General features: G+C 43.1%; 1 protein-coding gene across 1 annotated transcript in view; it reads left to right on the forward strand.

The window, feature by feature from the left end:
• PLEKHG3 (pleckstrin homology and RhoGEF domain containing G3) overlaps positions 1-26,266 on the forward strand; it is a 61,606-nt gene that overhangs the window by 23,216 nt on the left and 12,124 nt on the right. The window contains exons 3-13 of the mRNA XM_077319042.1: positions 10,226-10,551; positions 11,964-12,064; positions 15,820-15,889; positions 16,202-16,248; positions 18,132-18,282; positions 18,979-19,110; positions 20,890-21,072; positions 22,292-22,384; positions 22,677-22,763; positions 23,237-23,270; positions 24,807-24,911. Coding sequence (XP_077175157.1) covers positions 10,226-10,551; positions 11,964-12,064; positions 15,820-15,889; positions 16,202-16,248; positions 18,132-18,282; positions 18,979-19,110; positions 20,890-21,072; positions 22,292-22,384; positions 22,677-22,763; positions 23,237-23,270; positions 24,807-24,911 — 1,329 coding nt within the window. The remainder of the gene's footprint in view (positions 1-10,225; positions 10,552-11,963; positions 12,065-15,819; positions 15,890-16,201; positions 16,249-18,131; positions 18,283-18,978; positions 19,111-20,889; positions 21,073-22,291; positions 22,385-22,676; positions 22,764-23,236; positions 23,271-24,806; positions 24,912-26,266) is intronic.

Raw genomic sequence — 26,266 nt, forward strand, 5'->3', positions numbered from 1 at the left:
AGGGTAGAAGGTCACCCTGAAGAGTGGTCCAGGGTTTCTCAAGACTGCGGGGCTGGTGTCCCCTGCCCCCAAACATAGGATGTATACACTCCCAACAGGATCTAGAAGTCAGAATAAAGAGAAAGGGAATTAAGGGAGAAAAGGGATGCTTTCCAGAACCAGGTCAGCATGGCTGAGATAAAGTTACCTTCCCATAATGGCTTGATGCTCCATCTGCAGTCATGCATCAGCAAGCAGTGACCAGGTTTCACTGGGAGCAGTGAATAAGCAGAATATAGTTGAAGCTTCAAGAATATGTCTATACAGACCTCACTAAGGGAAGTGTGGGCAAAAAAAGAGGAAGCAGTGGAACCTAGAGACCAGAAAGCAGCTCTGTTACTGTGTAGCCAGAGGGGCAAGACTGAAAGGGTGACAGGAATAGAGTGACACACTCAATTCATCTAGTACAGCATCTCCAACCCAGTACATGTAGTGATTAACATGCTTTTCAGAGAGTGGGAAATGTCATCTTTGGCTCGTGTCCACAGATGACATGTTCAACAGGCCGTGCAGCACTTGGTGACCTACAGAGGAGTTAGGATGCTGCAAATAGGTGGAGAGAGCAGTTAAAACACAGTTACCAAAGGAGTGAGAGAGAGCCCTGTGGGAACAGTATTTGATTCCAGGTCAGGGTAATGGGAATGGAACAAAGGTTTACCCCAAGTCAGAGTCACCAAAGAATCCACAGAGGTGCTCTGAGGCAGGGGTAGTCAACCTGTGGTCCTCCAGATGTTCATGGACTACAATTCCCATGAGCCCCTGCCAGCATTTGCTGACGTATCCAGCAAAGATGTTTCACACCTGAGAGTAACTCAAGAATGTTACTGGAGAAGCGCACATCAGAGAAGAATACATGAAGACCTTTGTTAGGTACATGAGGGGCATATGTAATGCTTATTGCTGCTAAGACATAGAATACAGAGCAACTGAAGGGGGACATGGAATGATAGGAGAGGGCAAGGGGGAAATGATTGACTGGTGGCAGCTGGAGAGGAAGAAGAAGCAAAAGATACCTGAGTCAGAAGGAAGAGAAAGAGGTGAAAGTGTTAAAATGAGGTAGACTGGGACCAATTATACACGGTGGGAAAAGGCAGGGCTGGCACTTACATGGCAGCGGATCTAGTTCCCGCTTGTGCATGATGTCCCTGCTGGCCTGGCCACCTCCTGGCCCTGGCCTGATCTAGGGCCTCCAAAGTCCCGCAGCAAGGGAATGCTGATTTTTTGCTTTCCTGCCACGGGCACGATTGGCACCCATGTGTGGCCAGGCCCATGCACACAGAGACACACTATATATTTGTATTTTAAATTTGCTTGAAAGTTTGATGGCCTGGGGATCCTGAATTGAGTGGAAAGGCAGGATCGAAATGTATTAAATGAAATATATGTAAGCATTATTACATACTAGTTGTGTCTTTAAAATAGACTTTTTGACTCCAGTTAAATATTTACCCATGTACTACCTTTATAGGGACAACACTGCAATTACAAGAATTTTACTTTAAGAATTTTGCATGAATGTATCTGAACTAGATGGTTACTAAACCACTTTTTAAAACTTATATCTGTACTATAGCTAAACTTGAGAGTTAGCCAAAATAGTGCTGAAGCCAAATGTTTACTAGTTCAATGTTCGGGAGATATCACTAAGTTTTACAAGATGCGTATTTTGCTTTGTTTTTTGTTCTGGAAGTATGCATGTGATTGTTGGATAGAGTTCCTGGTTTCTTGTTTAATGAGTGTGTAGGGGGGGAGACCTCTGAATAACCTCAGATGTCATTGCCTTTGATAGGCAGTTGAAATGAGGTCCCACTGTGAGTTGCTCTTAGTAACAGTCTCAGTTCCCATTTGGTTGTAATGGAATTTCTCAAATCTACATGGCAAACAGGGAGATAATTAAAACTGGAGGGTTGGGTGATTGGTTCTCCCCTCCTGCATCTCAGTGAATTGCATGACTTCTAAAATCAAAAAGCTTATGTCTTGCCAAGACAAAATATTGGATGCATGTACAGAAATGGGGAACATCTGGTTAGCAGCCAAATTGTGAAAAGACAGGTGCTCAAATCTAGCCAGAAATCCCCTCCCATAATCTAGGATGTATGCAAACCAGCTGTGCCCCACTTAGTGGATATTTATCTTACTTCCATGCATACATCTCATGAAACTTGTGGCTTCTAGAAATTCTCCCATTCAGGAACATCTGCACCACGTTTGCTTTATCATTTATCTTCCAACCAGCTTCGGGGAGGGAACTTGTATACTCAGAGAAACTGCTGCAAATGTCACAAATGCAAAGGCTGAGCTTTAGTCTTTGGAATGGAGTCCTGGGGCTGACTCTTGGTAGCAGTGAAGTCTCTTCTTCAGCAGGAAAAAGCTTTCTCCCACCAAACACCCCTGCGCTCTGTCTTCTTGAAATCCGCTTGCTCTCAAAAAGTAATAGCCTTCACAGAACTTGGTGCTTTTGAATATGTGACTGTGCATTTTGGCTTGGTCTCCATGATGAACTACCCCATTTATCCCTCAAGCTGCTGGCATCTCCTTGGTAAATCGCTTTTATGCAAACAGACTTCAGCAGGGAAGGCTCATGCCAAGCAGGATCATACACGCTAGGCCAGGAGCGCTTTTCTTTTCTGCCGCCAACTGTCCTCCCCGTTTTGAGTTTCTTCCAAGCCTTTTTGCCCAGTGTGAGTTGCCCCCTGATTGGTTGATGCTTTTCAGAGCAGCATTCCACACTTTTGCATCCAGCCTTCACACAACAGTTCTTGGCAAAAATTTCTGCATCGGTTTTCATGTCTCCCACATGGCTGTGAAAGGGAAGGGCTCTTCGGAATCTCTTTGAAGAAAGGCTTTACATTCTTCTAGCTGATTGGTTTGTTTGAAATAGCTGTTGTAAGTTTCTATGTTGGTTGGTATTGGAGTGCATGATGCTCTCAGTGATTTATTTCATGATTGTCACCATTGTCACCAAATGCCAGTATGATTTGTACCTACACAAGGCTACCATATCTCACACAAAGGGTGTGTTGCATGTCAGGCAAGATGGGATTACAGATTCAACCATACAATATTGTGCTGAGAGTTGGTGGGGATTGACCAGAGAAGGAAGGTTGGGAACATCTCATTGCTGGGCTGAGCCTCCCTTTCTCCTCTGTCACAGGACTGGGTATAGCCTGAAGAGCAAGCCCTTGGCTCTCAGCCATTGGTGTGAAGCTCTTGGCCATGAAATGGCCTGGACCAATAGATCCAGGACCATCCCAGGATTTCAAGCAGCAATATATGTAAATATTTATTTTATACCATTAGCAAATGGTATCTTTTAGAACCTAATGCAGTGTTGATTGTAGACTTTCCTTTGTCAGTGGCACCTTTAAGATCAACAGAGTTTTATTCAAGATATAAGCTTAGGTGTGCAAGCACAATTCTTTGCGCATGCACACTAAACCTTACATCTTGAATAAAACTTTGTTGGTTTTAAAGATGCCACTTGTTCTGCTGCTTCAGACAAATGTTGATACCCACCTGAATCTCTTTCCTTTTCTCAGTGCTGTTCACATGAAAAGTCCTGGTGTCCTGAGACAGGCCATTTTACAAACTGCATGCAATCCAGGTTGGATATATTTGCTTCAGCCACAAGAAATCACTGGCACAAAATCTAGCTCACCAGTGAGAATCCACTCAATAAGGAGTTATAATCAATTTTAGCTGCATGACATTTTTCACTTTATTGCTTTGACTAGTTAGTTCTACCCCATAGATATTTTACCTGTCCCCTCACTGGTAAAAATTAACCTTTTGCATAGTTTTATGTTGGCCTGCACATAAGCTCTACCACATAACACACAAAGAAGGGATAAGTTGAATAAATGTTTATTTATGGGCATAACAGCACTTAAATATCAAATAGATAAACTATTTAACAAAATACAAACTGCTTGGTAAACTTTTAAAATTCATAGTAATTATAAGATATAGAGACACTATAAAATTTAATTTTAAAAAGATACCCTATAAAACTATGCAGCTTAATGGCGGCAGCACAAAATTTGACAGTACAAACAATTATGACTATTTTTGTCACTTAAGAGCTGCTTCACTTTTCCCCCTGGATATCTCTCCAATAATGGTTGGATTAATTGACTTCGGATAGGAAGGGACAAGTGGCTTCTGACTGCTTTCCTTACCAAACATGTTTATGAAAAATGGCTCTGTTAATGCATGTGAATGAAGGCTATGTTACGAATGTGAAGCCTGTTCCTTAAATTGAAATGTCCACGAGAACATGACCATGGTCTCTGACAGTAATCCGGAAACTCAGTTTTATGGGTCTTATAGTTAATAGTTAATTTGCTGTTTAAAAAGTTGTCCCTGTTTCTTTTTAAGCTCAGCTATGGTCACTTACACTACAATTTCAATATTTCTATTTTTAATGTTGCAGTTGATCTGTATAAAATGAATGAAAGGCCTGAAAGTCTTTATAAAACCATAGTCTATATTTGCTAGGCCACTTTAAGGATGGGAAAAACCCAAGGTATGAGCAAATACTATTTTTGTGGCTTGTCAGCATGCCAAAAGTAATTTTCAAAACACAGATGAAAATGTTTTAGACCCTAAGAGGTCACAAGTGGTTGTGACTCCCCCTTTCCTCCTATTCCTTCTGCTGCTTTTTGTGCATGAGGTATGTCTCTGCTGAAGTCCTTGGGTGGAATGGGGGACAAGACATTTCTAGGCGTGGCACTAATAGGTAGGAGTGGGGAGGAAATACCGCCAGCAGCCTCCACCACGTCTTCATCAGCTGCTCTGTGTTCTAAGCTGCTCCCAGCCTCGTTTGGCAAATGTACCACTTGCAGCACTTGGGTGAAGACAGACAAATGTATGTAGGATGCTGGTCCGGGAAGAGAAGAGCAGCCTGGAATGGCTTCCATCACAAATGGTTAAAGCATGGGGTAAGGGCGAGATCCAGTTGGCCTTGGAGAAATGCAGAAAAGTGCATCCTTGGCTTCCGCTCTACAAAGGCTTTGTGATGCCTTTTAAGGGAATTGGTAGAGTTTGCTGATGGCAATTGGAAAACAGCTGGAGAGAGATGAAAGGCATGGGAACTAGCTGGAAGGTGCTTAGGAAGAACAGACTGGTTGTTGCTTGCTTGCTTGCCTTGAAGTTGGGGAAAGGGGATGGGGGCTAGGATACATGCACTTGTGTAATTGTGAAGGTGCGTTCAGGTTGTGTGTGCTTCAAAGAATGCTACGATGGAAGATGGAAGAACAAGGACACTAGCAGGGAAACATAATGGAGGGCAGAACTATCATGGTTTGGTTAATTATTACCTTGTTCAAAGTGTTGAGACTACATAGGAGATACTTCACACGTATTTTCCATGTACCTATGATGTATAAAGAATGTGCAAATGCCTAATGACTGGAAAATAGGGTTTCATGCAACAAAACAAAATCTCATGTTACACACTGGATTGCACAGGACATCTTTCCTGGTGTGTACTGTAGGGATGTATATTTGAATGTTTCTGGTTTGTGTGTGTACACACACACATGCACACACATGTATACACACACAATTTATTTTTCACATATATTTGGATGTCTGGAAGGGATCCAGGTTTTTTGGGGGCATTGGGAAATGGGTCCTGAAAAATCATCAAAATATAAAGGAATGCCCAGGAACATGGGGAGCCAGCATTTTAAGGCTCCCAAAACTGTTTCTTTAATTTCACTGTGTATTTCTGTCTTCTTGCCATGGTTTGGTATTGGTTTGGCGGAGTGGTTTTGGCTTGGATTCTGTTATTTGAAATTCGTTTGTTGATCTTGCTATGTATTATTTTCTGATTTGACATGTGTTGAGTTTAAAAACAGCTTTGGTTGCTAAATTGGTTTGTCTGATTCTCTGGTTTGACATTGGCATGGATTCTCTGATTTGACATTTGTTGTACTTACCACATTGTCTGGTGCTTCGTACTGGGATTCTTTGGGTCTTTAGGTTTATTGACGGAGGGATACAAGGAGACATCTGTGGAAATGTCTGATGGCTGTGGGTCCCTTGAAAGCCTCTTTAGTCTTTGCATCTCAGTGTTTACCTGTGGCTGCAGCAGTAGCCGAAAGCACCTCCTGTTTGCTTCCTCTCTGAGGCTGTACATAATGATGCTAGCCCCACAAGCCACACAAAAGGCAAAACAGGTGGAGAGAACTGGTAGAGGCAGTGGGGCTGCTATTGGAACTATTAACTAGAACTTGACAGTTTTGGGCCCTGAGTATTTGCCCCTTTTGTTTATTGAATAAATTGGCCCTGGCTGAGGGCACAGCCCCTCTGACAATATAAAATTAGACTTGTCTGAGTTGTTCAGGTTTATGACCCAGTCTAGAAATAATATCCTAAGTGTCCATTTCTTTTTACTATCTTGGTGCATTGACCTAGCAAGTTAGCCTGTAAAAAAGCTGTATTTGTGGTAATTGTAAAATCTGTATGTACGTCAAAAGCTGCAACAGGCTATTCCGTCTATTGTTTTGTTGGCATAAATATGTCTGATTTCATATTGCCACAGGGAGCTTAACCTACCCCTATGGGAGTTTCACCTACACATTTCATCTTGTTAGCATAAGGACCCCTGGGTGGGGGAGGTGGCTGGCTTGCTTGGGCTTTTGTATTGCCGCAGAATACCTGGTCTCATGCTGCTAACACACCTGATTGGTTAAGACCCCTGCTTGCCAGACACCTGTTTGGTTAAGGTCACCTGGATAATGACCCTTGGAATTGGTCAACTAGAATCATGCTGTCTGATTAGGGCCTTGTTAACGAGAATTCCTACCCAGGTTTATGGACTTTGAAAGTCTGGTGAACTGATTCTGGTCAGGTAGTACCTGGAGAAGAGAACTGATGCTTGTAAAAGTGCCTTAGGGTTTGGTACTTAGCTTTTGATTATATTGTCCTTGCTATTCGCTGCTCTTATATTGCATATCTCTGCACATTCCTTTGATAAGCCTTATTAATTATATTTTGTAGGGTTATTGAGTTTGGAGAATTCAATCTGAATTTGGTAATTTAGCCCATTATTGATTACAGCTACCACAGTAATTGAAGAGCCTCTTGTGGCGCAGAGTGGTAAGGCAGCAGATATGCAGTCTGAAAACTTTGCCCATGAGGCTGGGAGTTCGATCCCAGCAGCTGGCTCAAGATTGACTCAGCCTTCCATCCTTCCGAGGTCGGTAAAATGAGTACCTAGCTTGCTGGGGGGTAAATGGTCATGACTGGGGAAGGCACTGGCAAACCACCCCGTATTGAGTCTGCCATGAAAACGCTAGAGGGCGTCACCCCAAGGGTCAGACATGACCCGGTGCTTGCACAGGGGATACCTTTACCTTTACCACAGTAATTGTTTTTTGGAACTCCACCTGCAAGTATCCCACCTTGCAGAGCTTACTTATTGATTAAGACTTAGTATGGCTAGAGACTCTGTCCCTTGGTCTCTTGGCTGAAGGATTAGTTAAGGGTAGATTTAAGTGATAGAATGTTACTCTAGGCTTATGAGGATTCCCTTTCCAGTATTGTGTGGGTATGTACTCCTAAGGATTAACTGTTGACATGTATACTTGGTACATGCATACTTGGTAGTAAGGTAGGAATGAAATCATAGAATGGATTGCAGGTAGAGGATCCATGTTATAAACTCTTGTAAACAGAAAATCAGAGCCTCAAGGAAAGAGATGGGGTGGAACTTTTCCTCCTGTTGTGCTAGTATTCTGTTTGCTTAGCACTTTTATGCACAAAATCTGTCACATCTGGAATGTACTAGTTTGAAGTGGTAAGTCTGTTTTGCTATCTCAGCATTCTTCCACCTCATTACCACCCAACCTTTCTCCTAATATAAACAAGACCTAGTAATATATCAGTTTGTCAGATTTCTGCTCAACTTGAATAAATTGACCCTGGCCCTTGTAGGGCTCCCATAAGCAAAGTTAGTATCTCATAGTCTCTTTTCTCTCTGCAGCATAAGATTAGTGAAATGTAAAAGGAAGTTATAAGGATCAAAGTTGGATAACAACTGGTGTTAAATCCAATAAACATGTAATTACTGTAGTACATATTTACTTTAATTCTTTTATCTTGAATAAGATATTTTGGGCAGTAGTTTTATGTAGCAAATATTTAACTAAGAAATTGCAAGAACCCAAACCAATAAAATTCCTGCTCATCTGAAAAGACTTCAGACTGCATAATAGATAAGTGATCTAAAACATTTTATTTTATATCTACAGAAAAGCAAATTGTAGCATAGTGAGCACTCCTTTATGTCTATGTCCCTTGTTCTTTGAAGTGTATGGAATGCTTTAAAAACATAGTTTTAATTAAGATCAGATGAATGCATACTAATGCAGCAAATATAGACATTTGTAATTATAGTTTTTTAAATTAAATCTGTGATTCTAAAGTGTGTTTTCTGTGTAAAAGAATAAACCAGAGAAAAATATGTGACACTTGAAGTCAATCACTATAAATATGATACAATAAGTCAGTGTGCTTAGAATAGGTACAATAGTACTTAGGATAGCACTGAACTATCAGTTTTTGCTTCTAGAAAGTTCTAGGTACTTAGGATTTTTTGACATTTGAGTGGAAGATTCTCTTTGGCACAGATCTTTCTCATCTCCCCTTTAGCCCAACATCTCATGCAGGAAGCCCCATAACAAAATGGGTGGAAGAGGGGCAACTGTTTTGCGGGAGGAGTTTTTCTTCAGCCCCCATTGGGGCTAGAACTCACCATGACCCGTCTCTACATCTGCACAAGATGATTTCTTCCATATCCAAGGGTCCTAGAAACAGAAGGTATCCCAAGAACATCCCCACCCGGCTACAAGAACTGTGATGCACTTTGCTGGGGAATGAGTGGGAGATGCTCTTCTGGGGCCTCTTCTATTCAGCTAGCTACTGGTCTCTGGCCACACCACAAGTGCAGGCTGTGGGCAGTGTCCTAAGGACTGCACCAGAAGGGTGCAAGGCCTCTGGCACTGCCCTCAGGCATGAACTTCAGGTAACCATGGCCAGAAACTATGCCGTATTTTTCTAGGTGTTTAGTAATATTTGTTCTAATCTGAGAGAAATGCAGGGCTGTTTTGGGTGCATGGGAAGCAATGACCCATACAGTCATCTTGGGGACAAGAAGCCTAAATTAGGTGGCAAATTACACAAGCTAAAGAGAACTTGGGTGTTTTTCGTATCCTCAGCTTACAGGTATACCATACCATGCTGTAAAAATATATATGTAGAAAAATGAGGAGAGGATTAGATATTAATGTGCCTTTAAATCTGGAGAACTTTCTAATGAATTATGTATCTAGCTTTCTTATGAAACACCAGGTGATTCTTTAATCACAACTGCAAAACTTGTTTTTGCTTGGTATTGGAACCAAAATACTGCACCAGATATGCAGGAGTGGGTGGAGAAAGTTAAAGAAGTATATATAATTACAAAGTTGCCTGTTTTACAGAAAGGGAAGTGTCTTTTTGTTTGCTCATGGACTTCTGTTATCAGTCAAACTGAATGAAGATTGTAGGTGTGTTAGTTCTGTAAGATGATATTTTTTTTCTAAATAAAGTTTTAAAACATCACTGTACTTGGGGACTGTGGTAAGGAGAAGAAACAGAGTGAAATCACCTCTCTAGTTCTCTCTTACACCAGTAGACCCTTTTGTTACCCATAAAAGGACCACTGGCAAAATAAGAACATGGCTGCAATTTCCCCTTCTTCCCTACCCTACTCCTACCCCCACTTTTTTTTTCCTGTCAAGGGCAGTTTTGTGTACTCAGCCTGCAAACCGCTGTACAAGATCCTAGGTAGAGGTCATCACCTACTACTTAATCCTTTTTACTGGATTTGTTGGGGGAACAAAATTGGAACCTTCTGCATGTGAAGCAGATGCTCTACCACTGTGAATTTTCTATTTTCATGTTTTGCAAAGGAATCCTCCAAAAAGTTATAGAAAATAAGTGAACTGCATAAATATGCCAACCAGAAATGCAACACCCTCACCAAATATATATGTCATCTGTAATCAATGAACTCCTCACTCTCTCCCGTTACATATCTGATGTAACTTGCATAATACATTTCCCATGTTTTTACTTAATAAGCTGCCGTCTTTCATAGAATTGACCAGTCTCCCGGCTTCTCCCTCTGCTGGTACAGATGACAGGATTCCGGCCCCTGCTTCTTCTGGCTTGAACGCCTCAGCACACCCTGTGGAGCAACTGACTGTTAACCTAACCAATGTTAGCTGCATCATGGAGGACTGGAATGATATCACCCAGACACCTGCTGATGCTACCTCCCTAAAGGCTGGACTGCTGCATAATGCCAACAACAATGCCTCCTCGGGGACCTGGCGAGGTCTGAAGAGCCCTTCCCTTGCTTCCTCAGTCTCCCACTCCAAACTAAGCTACCTGGAACGTGTTGTACTGGAGATTGTGGAATCGGAACGGATGTATGTGCGGGATTTACGAAGTATTGTAGAGGTGAGTCTGCCTGCCATGCCCAGGCCTCTTAGGATGGAGGGGAATTATCCTTAGTCCATCATGACACAGTGCACTTAATTACTGTTTAAAAAGCACTTCATATGCTGCCTTTTCCTCTTAGTTCAAAGTAAATTACAGTAATAAACATAAAACTGTGTATCTTTAAGCCACGTACAAGATGTTGAAAGATGAATGTATTCTTCTATGTATTCATTTCACTTAAGGATAAATCTTCTGTAGTAGGACGAGAAAGAAGGCAGCCTTCAAAAATTAATCTTCACTAGATGGAAAGAAAAAACACAAACATATAATAGCCAGTCACTAACCATTGTCAGTCAGTCATGACAAGTCTTTCAATGCAGTACTGTGCAGGTGTACTCCACTCAAAGTCAGTTGATTTCATTGGGTGTAGACTGCACAGAGAGGCATTGAAAAAGGACTAATTATCATCTAATCCACTGTATCCTCTGTATCATATTTACAGGTAAAATATGAAATTAGATAAAGGCCCTAAAAATGGACCTGTCAAAGTAGCTGTGTCACGCACACCTTTCTGTATGCAATTAAACAAGCATGACATTAAGATGTAGTTAAAAGATGCTAATGGGATGTCATGGGCCTTGGGAAAGAACTTGATCATTGCAGAGGACTTCCCCCAAGGTTTTTTGTGCCCCATCAGCCTACTTGGGAAGGAGAGGCTCTATGTCACAGCGTTGATACCTTGATCAAAGGGTCTTGGTGGGCTTCATCATTGCCTACTGTCATAAGGACTTCCTTTTGTCCAGTCTTGGCATTGGAATCTCATCTCCTGTTGGTACAGATGGTTCTGGCCTAGGAAATAAGTTAGGATCCACTGTAGGCCTTGGGTATTTCACTGGGTAGTGTTCTTGTGCTTTTCTCACAGCAGTGATCTTCACACTCTACCAGTTTTTTTCTAGAGGCATGAGGGGTTACTGCCTGTCTTATCACACAGCATGTGAACAGCATTGTGTATACTACAGTGGAGATGCCATTTGTATGCATGCTGCGTCCAAAGGTGTGTGTGAGTCTGGTGATAACCTCTGCCTGTGTTGGCATGTAAAAATGTGCTTCTCCAGCATGAGTGCCTAATGAAAGCTATGGGTTTCCCCAAACATAACTGGCAGTCTTCAAGCAAAGGTTGGATACACACTTTTCTTGGATGCTTTAGGATGCTTAGGGCTGATCCTGCATTGAGCAGGGGGTTGGACTAGATGGCCTTTATGGACCCTTCCAACTCTGTGATTCTGTGATTCTATAATATCCCCACAGGAACTGATTGGGGTGCTGCTCCCATAGTTTCTAAGTAGTCAGTTGGTTGCAAATCTTGGTGGTTTGTCCTATTTGCTTCCTTTTCTATGTGGTAATGTTCATGGCTTGATACAACTTTACAGAATTACTTGGGGAAAATCATAGACACTCAAGAGCTGCTCCTGCATCCCGAACAAGTCAGTGCACTCTTTGGAAACATTGAGGATATCTATGAATTAAATAGGTGAGTGTGATGTGTAGCCACCATGGCTTCTGTGGCTTCTCCTCTCTTTCCAGTTCTTCTTACTGATTTTCTGTCTTCGTTTAAGAATAAGTAAAACACGAGGTGACCTTCCATGGGTGGCCCTAGCTTCTGCCTTGATCTACACAGTACAGCAGAATGTCATAGAACCACCACAAGATTAAGGAGTTGACTGGGTTGACTCATACTCAAGTGAGAGTCTGAACGAGTGGAGGCAGAGCAGGCAGACTCTTGGGACTATGGCAAATAACTCCATGAAAATGTCAACGCATTGTGCAGCTGCAGTGAGAGAGGCAAATTCCATCCTGGGGCTTCTTAGGAAACCCCAAATAGCCTGTATCCTAATGTTCTTGTATAGATGTAGGGTATGGCATGGCTGCATTTGCAATCCTGAGTTACAGTTTCGTTCATCTTGTTGTAGACCTGGGGTAATTATATAAAAGGGCGACCAAAATGAGGAACAACAAAGTGTTTGGGACTTCTTAGTGCAGGAAAAAGACAACTGGTAGCAGTATCAAGGCAGAGATTTATAAAATGATACGTGATGTGGAAAAGTGGATAGAAACAACTATTTCTCCATTTCCCCCCAATACTAGAACTAGTGGGCATTCAAGGTAGGTGACGTGCAGTAGATCTGGGACAAATAAAAGGAAGTATTTCTTCACACAATGCACTATTTGCTTGTGGAACTTGCTTTTATTTGATGTACTGATGGCAGCTACTGGGATGGTTTTAATAGGGGATTTGACAAATGTATGTAGGCCAAGTCCATTAACTACTGTGCTGGACCAATAAGATTGGAATGTTTGGAGACAGTATACTTCTAATTGCTGGTTAGCCTGGGGAGGTGGGAATCAGTGGGATAAAGGTTAAGTCTGTGTGTACCTGGCTTTGGAACTTCTGATGTGCCTAGCCTGCTACTGAGGATGCTACCTAAAATTCCCTGCTTCTAAAACCCAGATGAGTACAGAGGGAATAAAAGGTTTTAGCCCAACCTGTCCCTTACCACCTTTTTCTTTGCTAACATGAGTTAGCCCTGCAGTACTCCCACTGGACCCTTTTTGGAACAATATCTTCAGTGCTACTGCTCATTCATGGATCTGGAATCCATTTAAGTTTGTGATTCTGTTATCTCAGTAGAATTGGCAGGGTACCGATAAACCCCTGTGATGGACTATCAAGGCAGTCTTGCTCGTAAGCAACAAATTGTGAGCTGTAGAGTGATGATGAATCCACGCAAGAGGGATGCAGTCCTCTTTTTCTCTAGCTCATCTAGTCTAGAAAGTGGGTGCTAGTGTTCTTTCAAGTAAAGCAAGCCGAATGGCTTTTTCCCAAACTCTAAAAATATTGGCATTAGTGCTTGATCTTTCAGGAATATCTCAGCAGTGTTGAGCAGACTTGATTGGGGTGGATTGAGGATTTAGCAGCAGAAACTCTTAGCTGGGCAGAAAGTCACGGAGTAAGGAAGCAGTGAAGATAAAATGGAGAAGAGACATGCCAATTTCAAATTCTGGGCATATTAGGTACCTAGAGCTTAGTTTTTCTCCACTTCTATCTCCACTTTCGGGATATTGTTTCTCCACTTCTTTTGCCAGGTGAATTTACACTGCATAGAACAGGGGTGGTCAAACAGTGGCTCTCCAGATGTCCATGGACTATAATTACCATGGTTATGCTGGCAGGAGCTCATGGTGATTGTTGTTCATGGCTATTTGGAGAGCCACAATTTGGCCACCCCTGCCAATAGAGTCTACCCTGAACGGCTGCAGTTGTTCGGCTTGAGGTTGCTATCCTTAAATGCATCTGGTTTAGAAGGCTCTGCCTCCTGTCAGTCTACGCTGGAATAAATGTTGTTCATCTTTAAGGTGCTGCTGGATTCCTGTATTTTTCCTCGCTCTTCTTTTTTGTCTGCTTAAACTGAAGGTTTTCGTAGTCATAAACTGCCTCACAACTTGCAATGGTGAGAGGCTCATAGGCTTCACTGTGACTCCCACAATCATGCAAAAAAGATCTGCTGAGCTGGGCAGGATGGATTGGTTGTTTTGACTAGTTAGTGCTTCTTTCTATGTAACACCAGACATGTTTTTTCACTCCTTGGCAACACTGGAAAGGTTCTCCTTGGTCAGGTGGGTACTGTGCCCAAATCTTTGCATGCTCTGTTGTCTGCTTTCTGCATCTAAATTGGGATTTTTTTGGGGGGGGGGGGGAGGATGTGTCTTGCCTGCAGCATGTCCCCAGCCATTTTGAGTGCCTGTTCTGTTCTACAGCTGTGACTATAAAATACACCGAGACAAAGGCTCCATCATGTCACCCAAATAGGTGTACACGTGTCAGGATTGTAATGTGCAAAGGCATCCCCTTAATAGGTAAAGGTAAAGGGTAAAGGTATCCCCTGTGCAAGCACTGGGTCATGTCTGACCCTTGGGGTGATGCCCTCTGGCATTTTCATGGCAGACTCAATACGGGGTGGTTTGCCAGTGCCTTCCCCAGTCATTACCGTTTGCCCCCCAGCAAGCTGGGTACTCATTTTACCGACCTTGGAAGGATGGAAGGCTGAGACAACCTTGAGCCAGCTTCTGGGATCAAACTCCCAGCCTCATGGGCAGAGCTTTCAGACTGCATGTCTGCTGCCTTACCACTCTGCGCCACAAGAGGCTCTTCTACAGTAGTGACTGGGGAAGGCACTGGCAAACCACCCCGTATTGAGTCTGCCATGAAAACGCTAGAGGGCCTCACCCCACGGGTCAGACATGACTCGGTGCTTGCACAGGGGATACCTTTACCTTTTATCCCCTAATAGAACAGAGCAAACACATGCTTCTGATCTTGCAGGCAGATCAATCTACTCCCACCCAGGGGAGCTTCCAGATAGATGCTTGTGGAGAAATGTGCCTGGTGTACAACTAATGATAGCAAATTGCAGACCCAGGAAATGTAAAGGCATTCTACTTAAGTAAAGTCTTTTCACTCCTCTGCATGAAAAATAGATTTTTTAATTCTTAAATTGCATTTATCACTCTGTGATTGTATTGATCTCTGATGAAAATGTCATAGATCAAAATGCATTAAGTCAAAGTTTTCTGTACTTGTTAGACTGGAATGTATGTGACCTATAGGTAAAAGTGTTTCCTTTTAATGTTTTAAAAATATTTTTAATTACCTTGAGCTCTGTTAAATAAATTGTTTATTTAATATATGTTTATACTTTTGTGTCCCTCAACCTCTTTGGTCCGTACTTGGGATTTTAACCTGTGTATATCAGAAAAATGAGGGGGAAAAAACTCTTAAACAGAAGGGGCTTTATTTTATAAATAGAAAAGGAACCAAATTAAGGTATTCAATACATTAAAGCAGAGTGAGAGTTATGGGGGGGATGTAAAACAGCAAATAAAGCACAAAGCCCTCCCCTGGAGAACCTGCCTGCCTAAAAGGGGGAATAACCTTGTGTAAATGACAAGGAAACTTAGGATCCTGACTGAAGGTGGGGGGAGGTGCAGGGCAAGGCTTGTAGAGATTGGAGCTGAGATTGGAGAGATCACCCATAAGGCTTAGGGACAGAATAATTCCAAAGCCAGCTAAAAATTGTGGCTCCTTTTATTAATCCTAGTCTGATACTGAGGTATATATGTGTACAAAAGGGGAAACAAGCCAGGACAAAAATGGGGGTCACCAAGGCTGAGGGTCTCAGGGGTGGGATGTTTGGCTTGCTGACTGACTATTCTTCCTCCCTCTCTCAGTGAACTCCTGCAGGATCTGGACAGCTGCCACAATGACCCTGTTGCTGTGGCAAGATGTTTTGTTGACAGGGTAAGGAGATGAGAAGTTTGGTGGTGGTTGATTTGTTTGATGATGGTTGATTGAATGCCATGGTTAATACTGTTGTGTGAGCCCTTTGCCACCCATAGGTGGGTACTTCTACTGAAAAGGTCAGGGCTCAGCCCCCCAATACATAAGATGAAGTCTTGGAGTATATCTGAAGGCACACGATACAGCAGTCTGGGAATCCAGGGTATCCTATCACAAGGGACTAGGTAGTATAGACATGTACTGAATACATTTTTAGGAAACAAATGTTTGACAGTTGAGCGTTCATAAATGTTCTTCCCCTTTCTTCTACAGAGTCAAGACTTTGATATCTACACTCAATACTGCAACAACTACCCAAAGTGAGTATCCCTTGCAGTGGAGGAAGCAGTCATGATATTATGGTACCTGCATTCCCCTCTAATAACAGAATTGTCTTCAGCTGACTGATCTCTGTTCTGTTCCTATACAGCTAAGCCTGGGGAACCCTCATAATTCTTCTTCCCTTCCCCCACACAGAAAATTTGATATTTCCAAATTAATGACAAATCAGTTTGTTATTGCATCCAAACTAGCGAACTATAGTTTGTCCTTGTCGTGCAAACCAAGATTTTAAAAACATGGTTTTTGCCTAATCTTTTATATATATATTTTTATTTATAAAAGGTGTTGTTATGTGCAAAACAGTAAAAATTACACCATACCTTGTGGTTTTTGCCTAATCTGAAATCCTGATCTTCAGGGAAAGTGTAAACCGTAGCTTGCTAAAATGGCAAGCTATGATTTGTCCTGAAAATTGTTCAAAGGGACAGAAGAAAAAGATCATAAGCATAAGTGTCTCCCCCCCCCCCCCGGTTTGTTGACATAATGACAAGTTATAGTTTGTATTTGCATCAGAACCAAGCCAAGTGTCATAACTGAGTGAAGGTTAACTTGTAGGCAGTAATTATTTTGTGTGATGTGATGTAGAACCTCAGAATAGCGCTATGAGTAACTGAACTTTTGAGCCTATACAACTTATGCAAACCTGCTTGCTTTGCGTAATTAGCTTATGTTAGTCACAATAACAAAAGGAAAAGAATTATGCGTGGTAATGATGGTTCACTCCTACCATCAGGAAGCGCTGCTTGGTGTTCTCCTCTTCTTCCCATTCTCACACAATTTCAGGAAGCGTTGCTGAAAAGTTTTCAAGCATTTTCGCTGTTCTGGGCTTAGACTGGCACTTTTATTGCTTGATTACAACAAAAGCTAGTACTTTTAATTGGTGTCTATATAAAGCTACAGACACACTGGATAGTTTTAAGGCACTTTGCCACACTGTACAATAGAAAGGCTGCCCCCATCTCATTGGGCTTTGTAGATGAATGAGGTGCGTGGGTTGTGAAATGTTAAATGCGCTGTAGAATTTCTTCATCCTAGAAGAAAATACATACAAAGTGTTCCCAGACTAGAAATGTCTCCCAATTAACCATTTCTTGTAAAGGTTTGGAGGGATGGCTACACTCAGGAGAAGAGAACTTTTTCTTACAACACATCTGAACAATAATATTTATTTTTTATTTGCTTTCTTTCCTTTATATCGGGGGTCATCAACCCCCTGGTCCACGGCCCAGTACCGGGCTGCAAGAGCCATGGTACCGGGCCACCGGCAGCTGCACCTGCCTCCCCCCCCCTCCACAGCGAGAAGGAAGGGAAGAGGCAGGCGCGGACGCCCGCACGACGGCAACACAAATGCGCATACGCGCAATTGCTGTGCTTGCGCCCCTGGTGGCAAAAACACACATGTGCGTTAGCGCCACTTGGTGGTGAAAACACGCATGTGCGGCAACTGCGCATGCGCGTTTGTGTGCAGCACCCGGGCAGTCTCAACACGATACTGTTAAAGCTGTTCTGACTGAGCAGTGATATCAGGGCTCTCTCAGCCTCACCCACCTCACAGGGTGTCTGTTGTGGGGAGAGGAAAGGGAAGGCCACTTTGAACCTCCTTCAGGTAGAGAAAAGCGGCATATAAGAACCAACTCTTCTTGGTAGCGGGGAATCTCTGCAGGAATGGAAGGATGTACCACATTGCTGTGATGCTTTTCTCTGCTTGTCTGCTCAACAGCCTTGTTACAGATTCTTGCATCACAGGTCCCTTCTGTAGGGTATTTAAATCTGTAACTGTCATTTTTTCTTCGAGGGTGTCTGGGACATTTGTATGCTCTGAATTTAGCACCATTAACAGTGTCTGGTTCCGGCCTTTCAGCTCTGTGGCAGCTCTAACCGAATGCATGAGGAATAAACAACTGGCAAAGTTCTTTCGTGAGAGGCAAGAACAAATCCGTCACTCGCTGCCTCTTGGTTCTTTCCTCCTCAAGCCAGTCCAGCGCATTCTGAAGTATCACCTTCTCCTCCAGGTAATCTGCAGGACAACTTTGGGTTCCTTGTCTTTTCTGAATTTGCGATGCTGGGATCTTGGGGGTGGTGTGGCTTAATCCTGAAGAATAAAGATTTGTATTATAATATTCATATTCCTCCAAAAATGCAGCAGTGAACTGCACAGATTTATGTTCTGGGGGCGGGAAATCAATATCTCAAAGAAGCTTGCCATTCTTCTGGCAAAAAGATCTGATGTCTGACCAATAATATTTCATTGCATTATAAGAAAATAATCTCTCAGAAAACTTTCTTAGCAGTCCTAATTAGGGGATTGCTGTTGCAGCTAACGGGGTTCTAATTCTCCAAGAGCTGAATTCAGTGTAGATCTCTTGCTCGAGTGTGACAGCCAAGCAGAACCCTTCCTCTCAACACTGCTGAATTGAAACAACACGCAGTCATTCTGGAGCACGGCTTTCTGGCCTCCATTCAGGTTCCACTACTGTTGTAAATACAGGGCTCACATCGATCAACATAGTTTTGGCTAAAGATCTTACGGCAGTTTTAACCCCTTGATGCAACAGCAGAGAAGTTTGTATTCAATTGTAGAGAGGCTGTAAAATGAAATCTAGTGTCTTCTGCTGTATTCAGAGATCAGTCAGCTGAATACAGGTCAAGGATTCTGAATGGGTGAAAGGAGCATTAGCTTCTGATTCTCTCTCTCTTTTTTGTCCTAGGAAATAGCAAAGCATTTTGACTTGGAACAGGATGGCTATGAAGTGGTAGAAGAGGCAATTGACACCATGACATGTGTGGCTTGGTACATCAATGACATGAAAAGGAAACATGAGCATGCTGTGCGATTGCAGGTAATTGGGAAGGAGTATGCAAAGCTGATATCATGCCAATGATGCAAGAAATTTAGACTACTATGGACTAGCGATCCCCAACCTGTGGGCTGCGGACCACATGTGGTCCTTCGATTAATTGGAGGTGGGCCCCGAAGGACGCCTCCTCTCCCCCCCCCCCCCACGGCCCTTTACAACACACTTTGGGTGTCATTGTGATAAAAAGGTTGGGGACCACTGCTATAGACAATATAACACCAAATGAAACTGACATGTAGCACTCAGAGCCAGGTAGGTTTGACTCCACGTTCAGATCCCTACTCTGCTAGTGGAAGCTTGTTGGGTGACAAAGGAAGAAGCTGTAAGCCACTCTGGGTTCACAGAGAAAAATGAGTACTTACGTAGTTTCTTAGAAGTGAGATAAAATCTTTCTACACAGAAAGATCTAGTTATTGATAGCCGAAAGTCCTAGGTCTGGGCCCTCGTATTTAAAATGCTTCTGCCTTTTCTAACGTAAGCCATGCAAATGCCATCCTAATAGTATCCCAGTTGTTCTCAAGAGACTGCCTGTTCTCTCATACTTCCTCATATTTTTATAGCTCACATCCCATCCCACATTTCCCTTTTTACATCTCATTATTCCATGTTCTGTTTGTATTATACTACCTCGTGCACAATCTTGTTAGGACCTCACCCTTAGGTTGAGTAACAGGGAGCAATGTTAGGGGAACGAAGGCAAATTACCTAAACTTGAGATAATAAATTTGGCTGCTCTTGAAGCTCTGGTCAGTTTTATTGCAGGGTATTAACTTGGTTTTCACCTGTATTTTTCATCCAAGCCTGGTTACGAGTGTGAGAGCTTCCTGCTAAAATAATAGGCAGCTTTGGAAGTAACTCACAGTAATTTTGAATGATGCAATCAATTATTTGAAGGCACAAGCCAGGCAGTGACTAAATCTGGGTAGGAAAAATGCAGATTATTAAGGACGAAGGGTAAATATTTCTAAAATGCATTCAGCATTGTGGAGGACAGGCTCTCTCCCTTCCCCCATCCCCCACGGCAGTTCAGGAGATCTTGAGATCTGATACTCCATTAATCTGTGGTCTGTGAGAGCTGTGCACTAAAAGTGACTTTTCCTAGGGCTAGGCTGGATTCAGGAGTTGCTGGAGGGACATCCTGGAGTGATGATTCATCTTCTGTATTTATTTATTTAATTCATTTATATACCGCCCTCCCTTGCAGCTCAGGGCAGTTGACACAGAAGACTATTACATTATTAAACTGGATGCAAAGAGTACATTGCAAGAAAGATGATGTTGTGATCCAGTCTCAAACTGCACAATGAGGTTCCTTGTTTCATATAGAAAATTTCAAGCAGGACAAATACTGAAACTAAGGTTTTGTTCCTGTGACTTTGGGGGGCTGGGACTGTATAGGAAAGCAAAAAGCTTTGGATAATTTTTTTTTTTTTGAATTCCAAAATTGTAATTTTAAAACTCCTGCGAGATCTGAAGAATGCTTGACGTGTTTTTAAGGGCAAAATGTAGCATGCATGTTGGATATTATGTATCCTCAATGTTTTGAAGTGAATATATAATGTATACTAAATATAAATATATAGTTGAATAGCTTAGTGTTACAGGGTTTAGATTACTTGTTCCACGGTGCTAGAATTCTGTCACAGAACAGGCACTTGTTTTGTTGCAGGCATTTTTTAAACTCAAGGAGCTGCTTCACGTCATCCAGAGAAAGAAATGATAATAGCTTTCTCTCTGACATTTCCTTTCTACTGATTACAGGAAATTCAGTCATTGCTAATTAACTGGAAAGGACCGGACTTGACGACCTATGGGGAGTTGGTCTTGGAAGGCACCTTCCGTGTTCACCGGGTCAAGAACGAGAGAACTTTCTTCTTGTTTGACAAAATCTTACTGATAACAAAGAAACGGGGTGACCACTATGTATACAAGAACCACATTCCAGTAAGTGAGCTCAGTTTTTGTGGTGGTCTCATATAGGTAAGAGACTTGTCTGTCACTAGTTCTAACTCCATTTGTAAGAAACAATGTCCCCGAATGTGGTCCTTTGACTGTCAGATATGATCTCATACATGGCAGTATAAACTGTGCCTTTATAATCTGGTATAGAGGGCATCTGAGCTAACATGGTTGCATTCCTCTGATCACTTCATAAAAGTGCTTCCATTGCTCTTACAATCCTATTCATCTCCAGCAATGAACAGGTATATAGAGGTCCTTTTTCTATGAGCACATACCTAAAAATCATTTAATGTAAATTTGTTACACTTTAGAAAGCACTGTGTACAATTATATTCTAAAGGAATGGGGTTTTTATGAATGCAAAAAAAAAGGAGCAGTAGGTCTTTTTCGGTGGGGTGAAGTCATTCAAACTGGCTAGGCCACACCACTGCTCACTCAAGTAGGGCTAGGCAAATTTGCCTGGTTTCCTGTGGGAGTGACCGTTGGCTGACCCTCCAGTTTAGATAGCCCTACTGTTCCTAGCCAGTTCAGGGGGGAAAGTAGGCTAAAGTTGAGAGTAGGAACAGAGACCTAAAAAAACAACTTCAGAAATTTAAAAAGACAGATCTTCTGGGGAGTGAGCACATGAGAGTCTTATTACTTCCACGTACCCCCTCCAACTTTGGTTCAACTGATAAATTCTATTGCGACAGAGTCTGATGAGCAAATAAATTGTTAGACTGTAGAAACTATGCCCAAATTCATCCCAGGCCTACTGATATTCTTTCCTGCACTCTCTCTCAGAGCTTCTCTTTTTGTCCTATCCAACAATTGTATATTTACTCAGGACTCTATATTGGACAGAAAATGGGCATAGAAGTGCTCTAAATAAATACCATAAATGTATTCTATATGTAGTCCATCCTGTTCTAAAAGCCAAGCATTAGGCAGCTACCTGTGACATTTTTAAAAAATGATACAAATAATAAAATTCAGCCCTGTGTCACACTGTCTCTGGCCTCAACCCCAACCAACTAATCAAAGTCAAAAGCTCTTAATGCCATTATGGGAAGCTTCTCAGCACAAGTGCGCCCATTAAGACTTCCTCTCGGTTCATCCTGAGAGCCCAACCAGTGCAAAGATGCTAAGTTTAGGAGAGTGGTTTTGTATTGTCTTTGTTTGGGGAGATGTAATGGACATGCTGCATTCATGTATTGTACAGTGCTCTTCCTTGATGCTGATCGAGAGCACTCGAGATTCGCTCTGCTTCACTGTCACCCACTACAAGCACAGTAAGCAGCAGTACAACATCCAGGTGAGTTGATGAGCCATTGACATTTCAAAGTTGACAGAAAGTGGTTCTGTGCAAGGTGCAGAGACAGTTGTAGGTATAGGAGAATAGGGCAAAATTAGGAGGAGTCTGGTGATAAGAATGCTATGTAGAAGTCATAGAGCATGTCCTGGGTTGTAATGGAGCAGGAAGGGTGGTAACAAGCAAGTTTGGGGAAAGGCTATGATGTATGTGGGGAGCGAAGTCAACATGGCATAGTGGGACTCACCAAGCTTGCGGTGAGTTTATCCTGTCACTCATATATTTTTGTTATCAGGCAAAATCAGGGGAGGACAAGCGGGTTTGGACTCACCACATCAAACGTCTGATTCTGGAAAATCACCATGCCATCATCCCTCAGAAAGTGAGTGGTACCCCCTTCCCCTTCCCTCTTTCTCAGTGTATGTCTATAATTGATTGCAAGGAACTTCATAGCGTTTCCTGTCATATTCTAAGTCTTACATTGGACAAGATTTGGGGCTCCAGAGTGGGGTTGGGGGAGTACGCAGTCTATTTCTTGTTCTGACTATCCTATATTGTCCTCCAAAATTCATCTAGATTCTCATGTTGTGGACCTTAGAACTGTCATAACGTGGGTGTGTGTGGTTTTTTTTTTTTGTAATCTGGCTGTTTTAACCAGTTGAAACATGGATGGACAAATATTACAGTCAAAGAGGAATTTGGATTCCTTAGCATACAGAGAAAGTACTGCTGAGGGGAACATCTCCTCAGTTGTCTTTCTAATCTCTCTGTTCTCCTTGGACAGGGAAAGGGCAATGGAACTCCTCTTCTGTTTCTTTTGGCTTCTATTGAGTGATAATCACTTTCTTCCCCCAGGCCAAAGAAGCCATCTTGGAAATGGATTCCTACTGTAAGTTTCCCCTCTGTTGCAAAAGTTTTTTTTTTTTTGCCTCCTTCCTCCTGTCTGTTCTGTCAGCAGCCCACCATGCTAATAGATAGGCCTGAACGTTCCACTTCAAGTCTAGTAATGCTCTGTCTGCCGCGGAGGGTCATGTTTGCGTATCTGTCTTTGGGAATTCACACAGTGGCAGAATGAGATGAAGGAGGGGTGCAGCATTCCAGGTGAATGATCCCAATCCCTGTGTCCTTTTAAAATATACACATCAGCCTATTGGTTTATTTTAAATATATATTTCTAGCCCTCTTGTTGAGTTTAAATCATCAAGGCAGCTTACAAGAACAGTATAATATCAGTTTTAGCAAAAACAAGTGGGGCCCCTGCAAAACTCTTGGGGAGGGTGAATCCCACTCCCCCCCCCCATCATTGTCCACCATGATTTCCCTGGAGCTCAGCTACAGTGGTAATGGTGATGCCTGGGAGCTGTGGCCAGCCTTGGAGCAGGTTCTGGGCTCCACCACAGCCAGGCTCAGAGTGGCTGCTGGGCTCTACTGCTTCTGAGTCTGGAGCAGCTGCCAACTCTGTCATGACGGCTGCGCCTACCAGTAGCTTTAAGGCTCTGCTGCCATGGCTGGACCCACTAGGTTCTTCTCCACTGCAGCAACCACTACTGCAGCGGCAAGTCCTAGGCTGTTCTCCAGCTGCTCAACAGTAAGTGTGTTTAATTTGGGGGCAGCCATGGAGTAGGCAGACAGACAGATCTCTCTCTCTCTCTCCAGTTTTTAATGTGCCTCAAATGACTTGAGGAGGGTAACATCATATATGAAAACCCAATAAAATCCTTATCCCATAAAAACCACATATCCCCAGCAAACAAAATAGCTAAAAACTTCCCTCTACCCACAACCAACCCCCAAAGGACATTGCTAGATGGTACTGTGAAGCTTGGGGGAGGGGGCTAGATCTTAATCCTGGCCTCAACTGAAGACCTGGTGGAAGAGCTCCATTTTACAGGCCCCACAGAACTTTGACAGCTCCATCAGGGCCCTTAGCTCTCCCAGGGTTGGGGCCAGGACCAAAAACGCTCTGGTCAGGTTGAGGCAGAGTGTTCCCACATTTCCTTTCTGTTCCTGAAGTTTCTTTCAGCCTTCAGGAGGATCATTCCCAGGGTCTTGGGACCTATGCAGCTCTGTGTGTTACAGCTGCAGGTATGAGGAAAGACAAGAGGTGCAATTACTCTCCTCTCCTTCAAGTGCTGCTCCATTCAGGGGAGGGGTTAATTTCATCTGCTGGTCCATCCTCAATCCATCCCACTGACAACTGTAATGGCTGTTCTTTGCATGCAACCCAAGGAATGATCTTCCCAGGGATCAGAAGGGGCTGCAGGAGCGGAGAGGAATGCAGGAAAACTTTCATGCTTTGGTGGCTGGATTCATGCTGAGGGGTTGGCAACAGCGAGTGAGATAGTATTAGCTGAAAGTTATGACCTGGTCGTGCCAAGTGGAACCAATTATCAGCTTTTCATGAACCTCCTCCTCCTCCTTTTAGATCCACATCGTTACAAATACAGTCCAGAGCGTCTGAAGAAAGCCTGGTCATACCAACAGACAGAAGAAATTCCGCAGCAAGCCCGGCAGGGACGTCGGCAGTCAGGTAAGCAGGGTGGGAGTCGGGATATACCCATCAAGGCAGTGCTGTGAGATGGAACCTGCTCTCGTGATAACATCCTGTGGACAGCTGTGTGTTGATCAGCACTTCTTTGGAAGATACTGGGGCCTGCAAATATCTGCTGGAAGTTTGTTAGTATCTATATTTTCATGAATGGCTTGTGTAGAGGCAGCTTGGTGTAATGGTTAAGAGCAGCGGCCTCTAATCTGGAGATCCGGGTTTAATTCCCCACTCCTCCTCTGCCTGCTGTCAGCTGGTTGACCTTGGGCTAGTCACAGTTGTCTCAAAGCTCTCTCAGCTCCACCTACCTCCTAGGATGTCACCTGTGAGGAAGAAGGGTAGGTGATTGTAAGCCACTTTGAGACTCCTTTACATAGTAAAAAGTGGGGCACAAAAAACAGCTCCTCTTCTTGTTCAGTGGCCTGTCTTCATTATGGATGAAGTTGTTAAACATTTATATTGCTCACTCTTGCTGACGGGTGCTCAAGCATCTCCTTTGCCAAGCCCCAGTGACCTCTGACCCACAACATGCACATGCCGAGAAGACATAGTTTTGTTTATGCAGGACAGCCTGGTGGGTCTCGGTGAACTTCTGTTACTTCTGCATCAGAGCCAGATGAGTCAGGAATAGATGTGACCGCTGTCATTACAGTTATTTGGAAAAGAGGAAAATTCTGGGCTTAAGAAAAAGAAGAGGTCAGGAAAGAACTTGAAAGCGTGTTCCGATGACATTACAGCTATTTCAGTAGTGCTATTGGTGTTTGCTGGTGTGGCCAGCAAAACCTTGCCATTCAGAAGCTTAACCATTTGATTTATGCAAGACAGAGCTGTTCAGTTTGGCAAGCTCTAGAATAGCGATCCCCAACCTGTGGGCTGCGGACCACATGTGGTCCTTCGACTAATTGGAGGTGGGCCCCGAAGGAGGCCTTCTCTCCCCCCCCCCCGGCCCTTTACAACACACTTCATTGTTGTGGCGTGTCTGTATCTTATTTTGAAGGGATGTTTAAATATTACCATAGCAATCAGAGAGCATTAGGGCAGTGGTTGAGAGTAGAGGAGTAAACTACTCCCCCCTACCGGGCCTCAGTAAAAGGTGTTGAGTGGTCCCCGGTGATAAAAAGGTTGGGGACCACTGCTCTAGAAGACATTTGGTGCCCAGGGATCGGAGAAGTGGAAAATCATTGCCTTCAGTACGTGTACAAGCGTTCCGCTGTTAGTGTTCCCTGTCTGTTTCTTATTGGGGTTTAGAACGACACGTGTGGGCTAAGTGAACAAACACTGTAATTCAAAATACTTCCATTCTCTTGGGTCTCCCAAGACAAAGTAGTGCAGGAGCTGGT

Source organism: Paroedura picta, chromosome 2 (assembly GCF_049243985.1).
Source record: "Paroedura picta isolate Pp20150507F chromosome 2, Ppicta_v3.0, whole genome shotgun sequence".
Lineage (NCBI taxonomy): Eukaryota > Metazoa > Chordata > Lepidosauria > Squamata > Gekkonidae > Paroedura > Paroedura picta.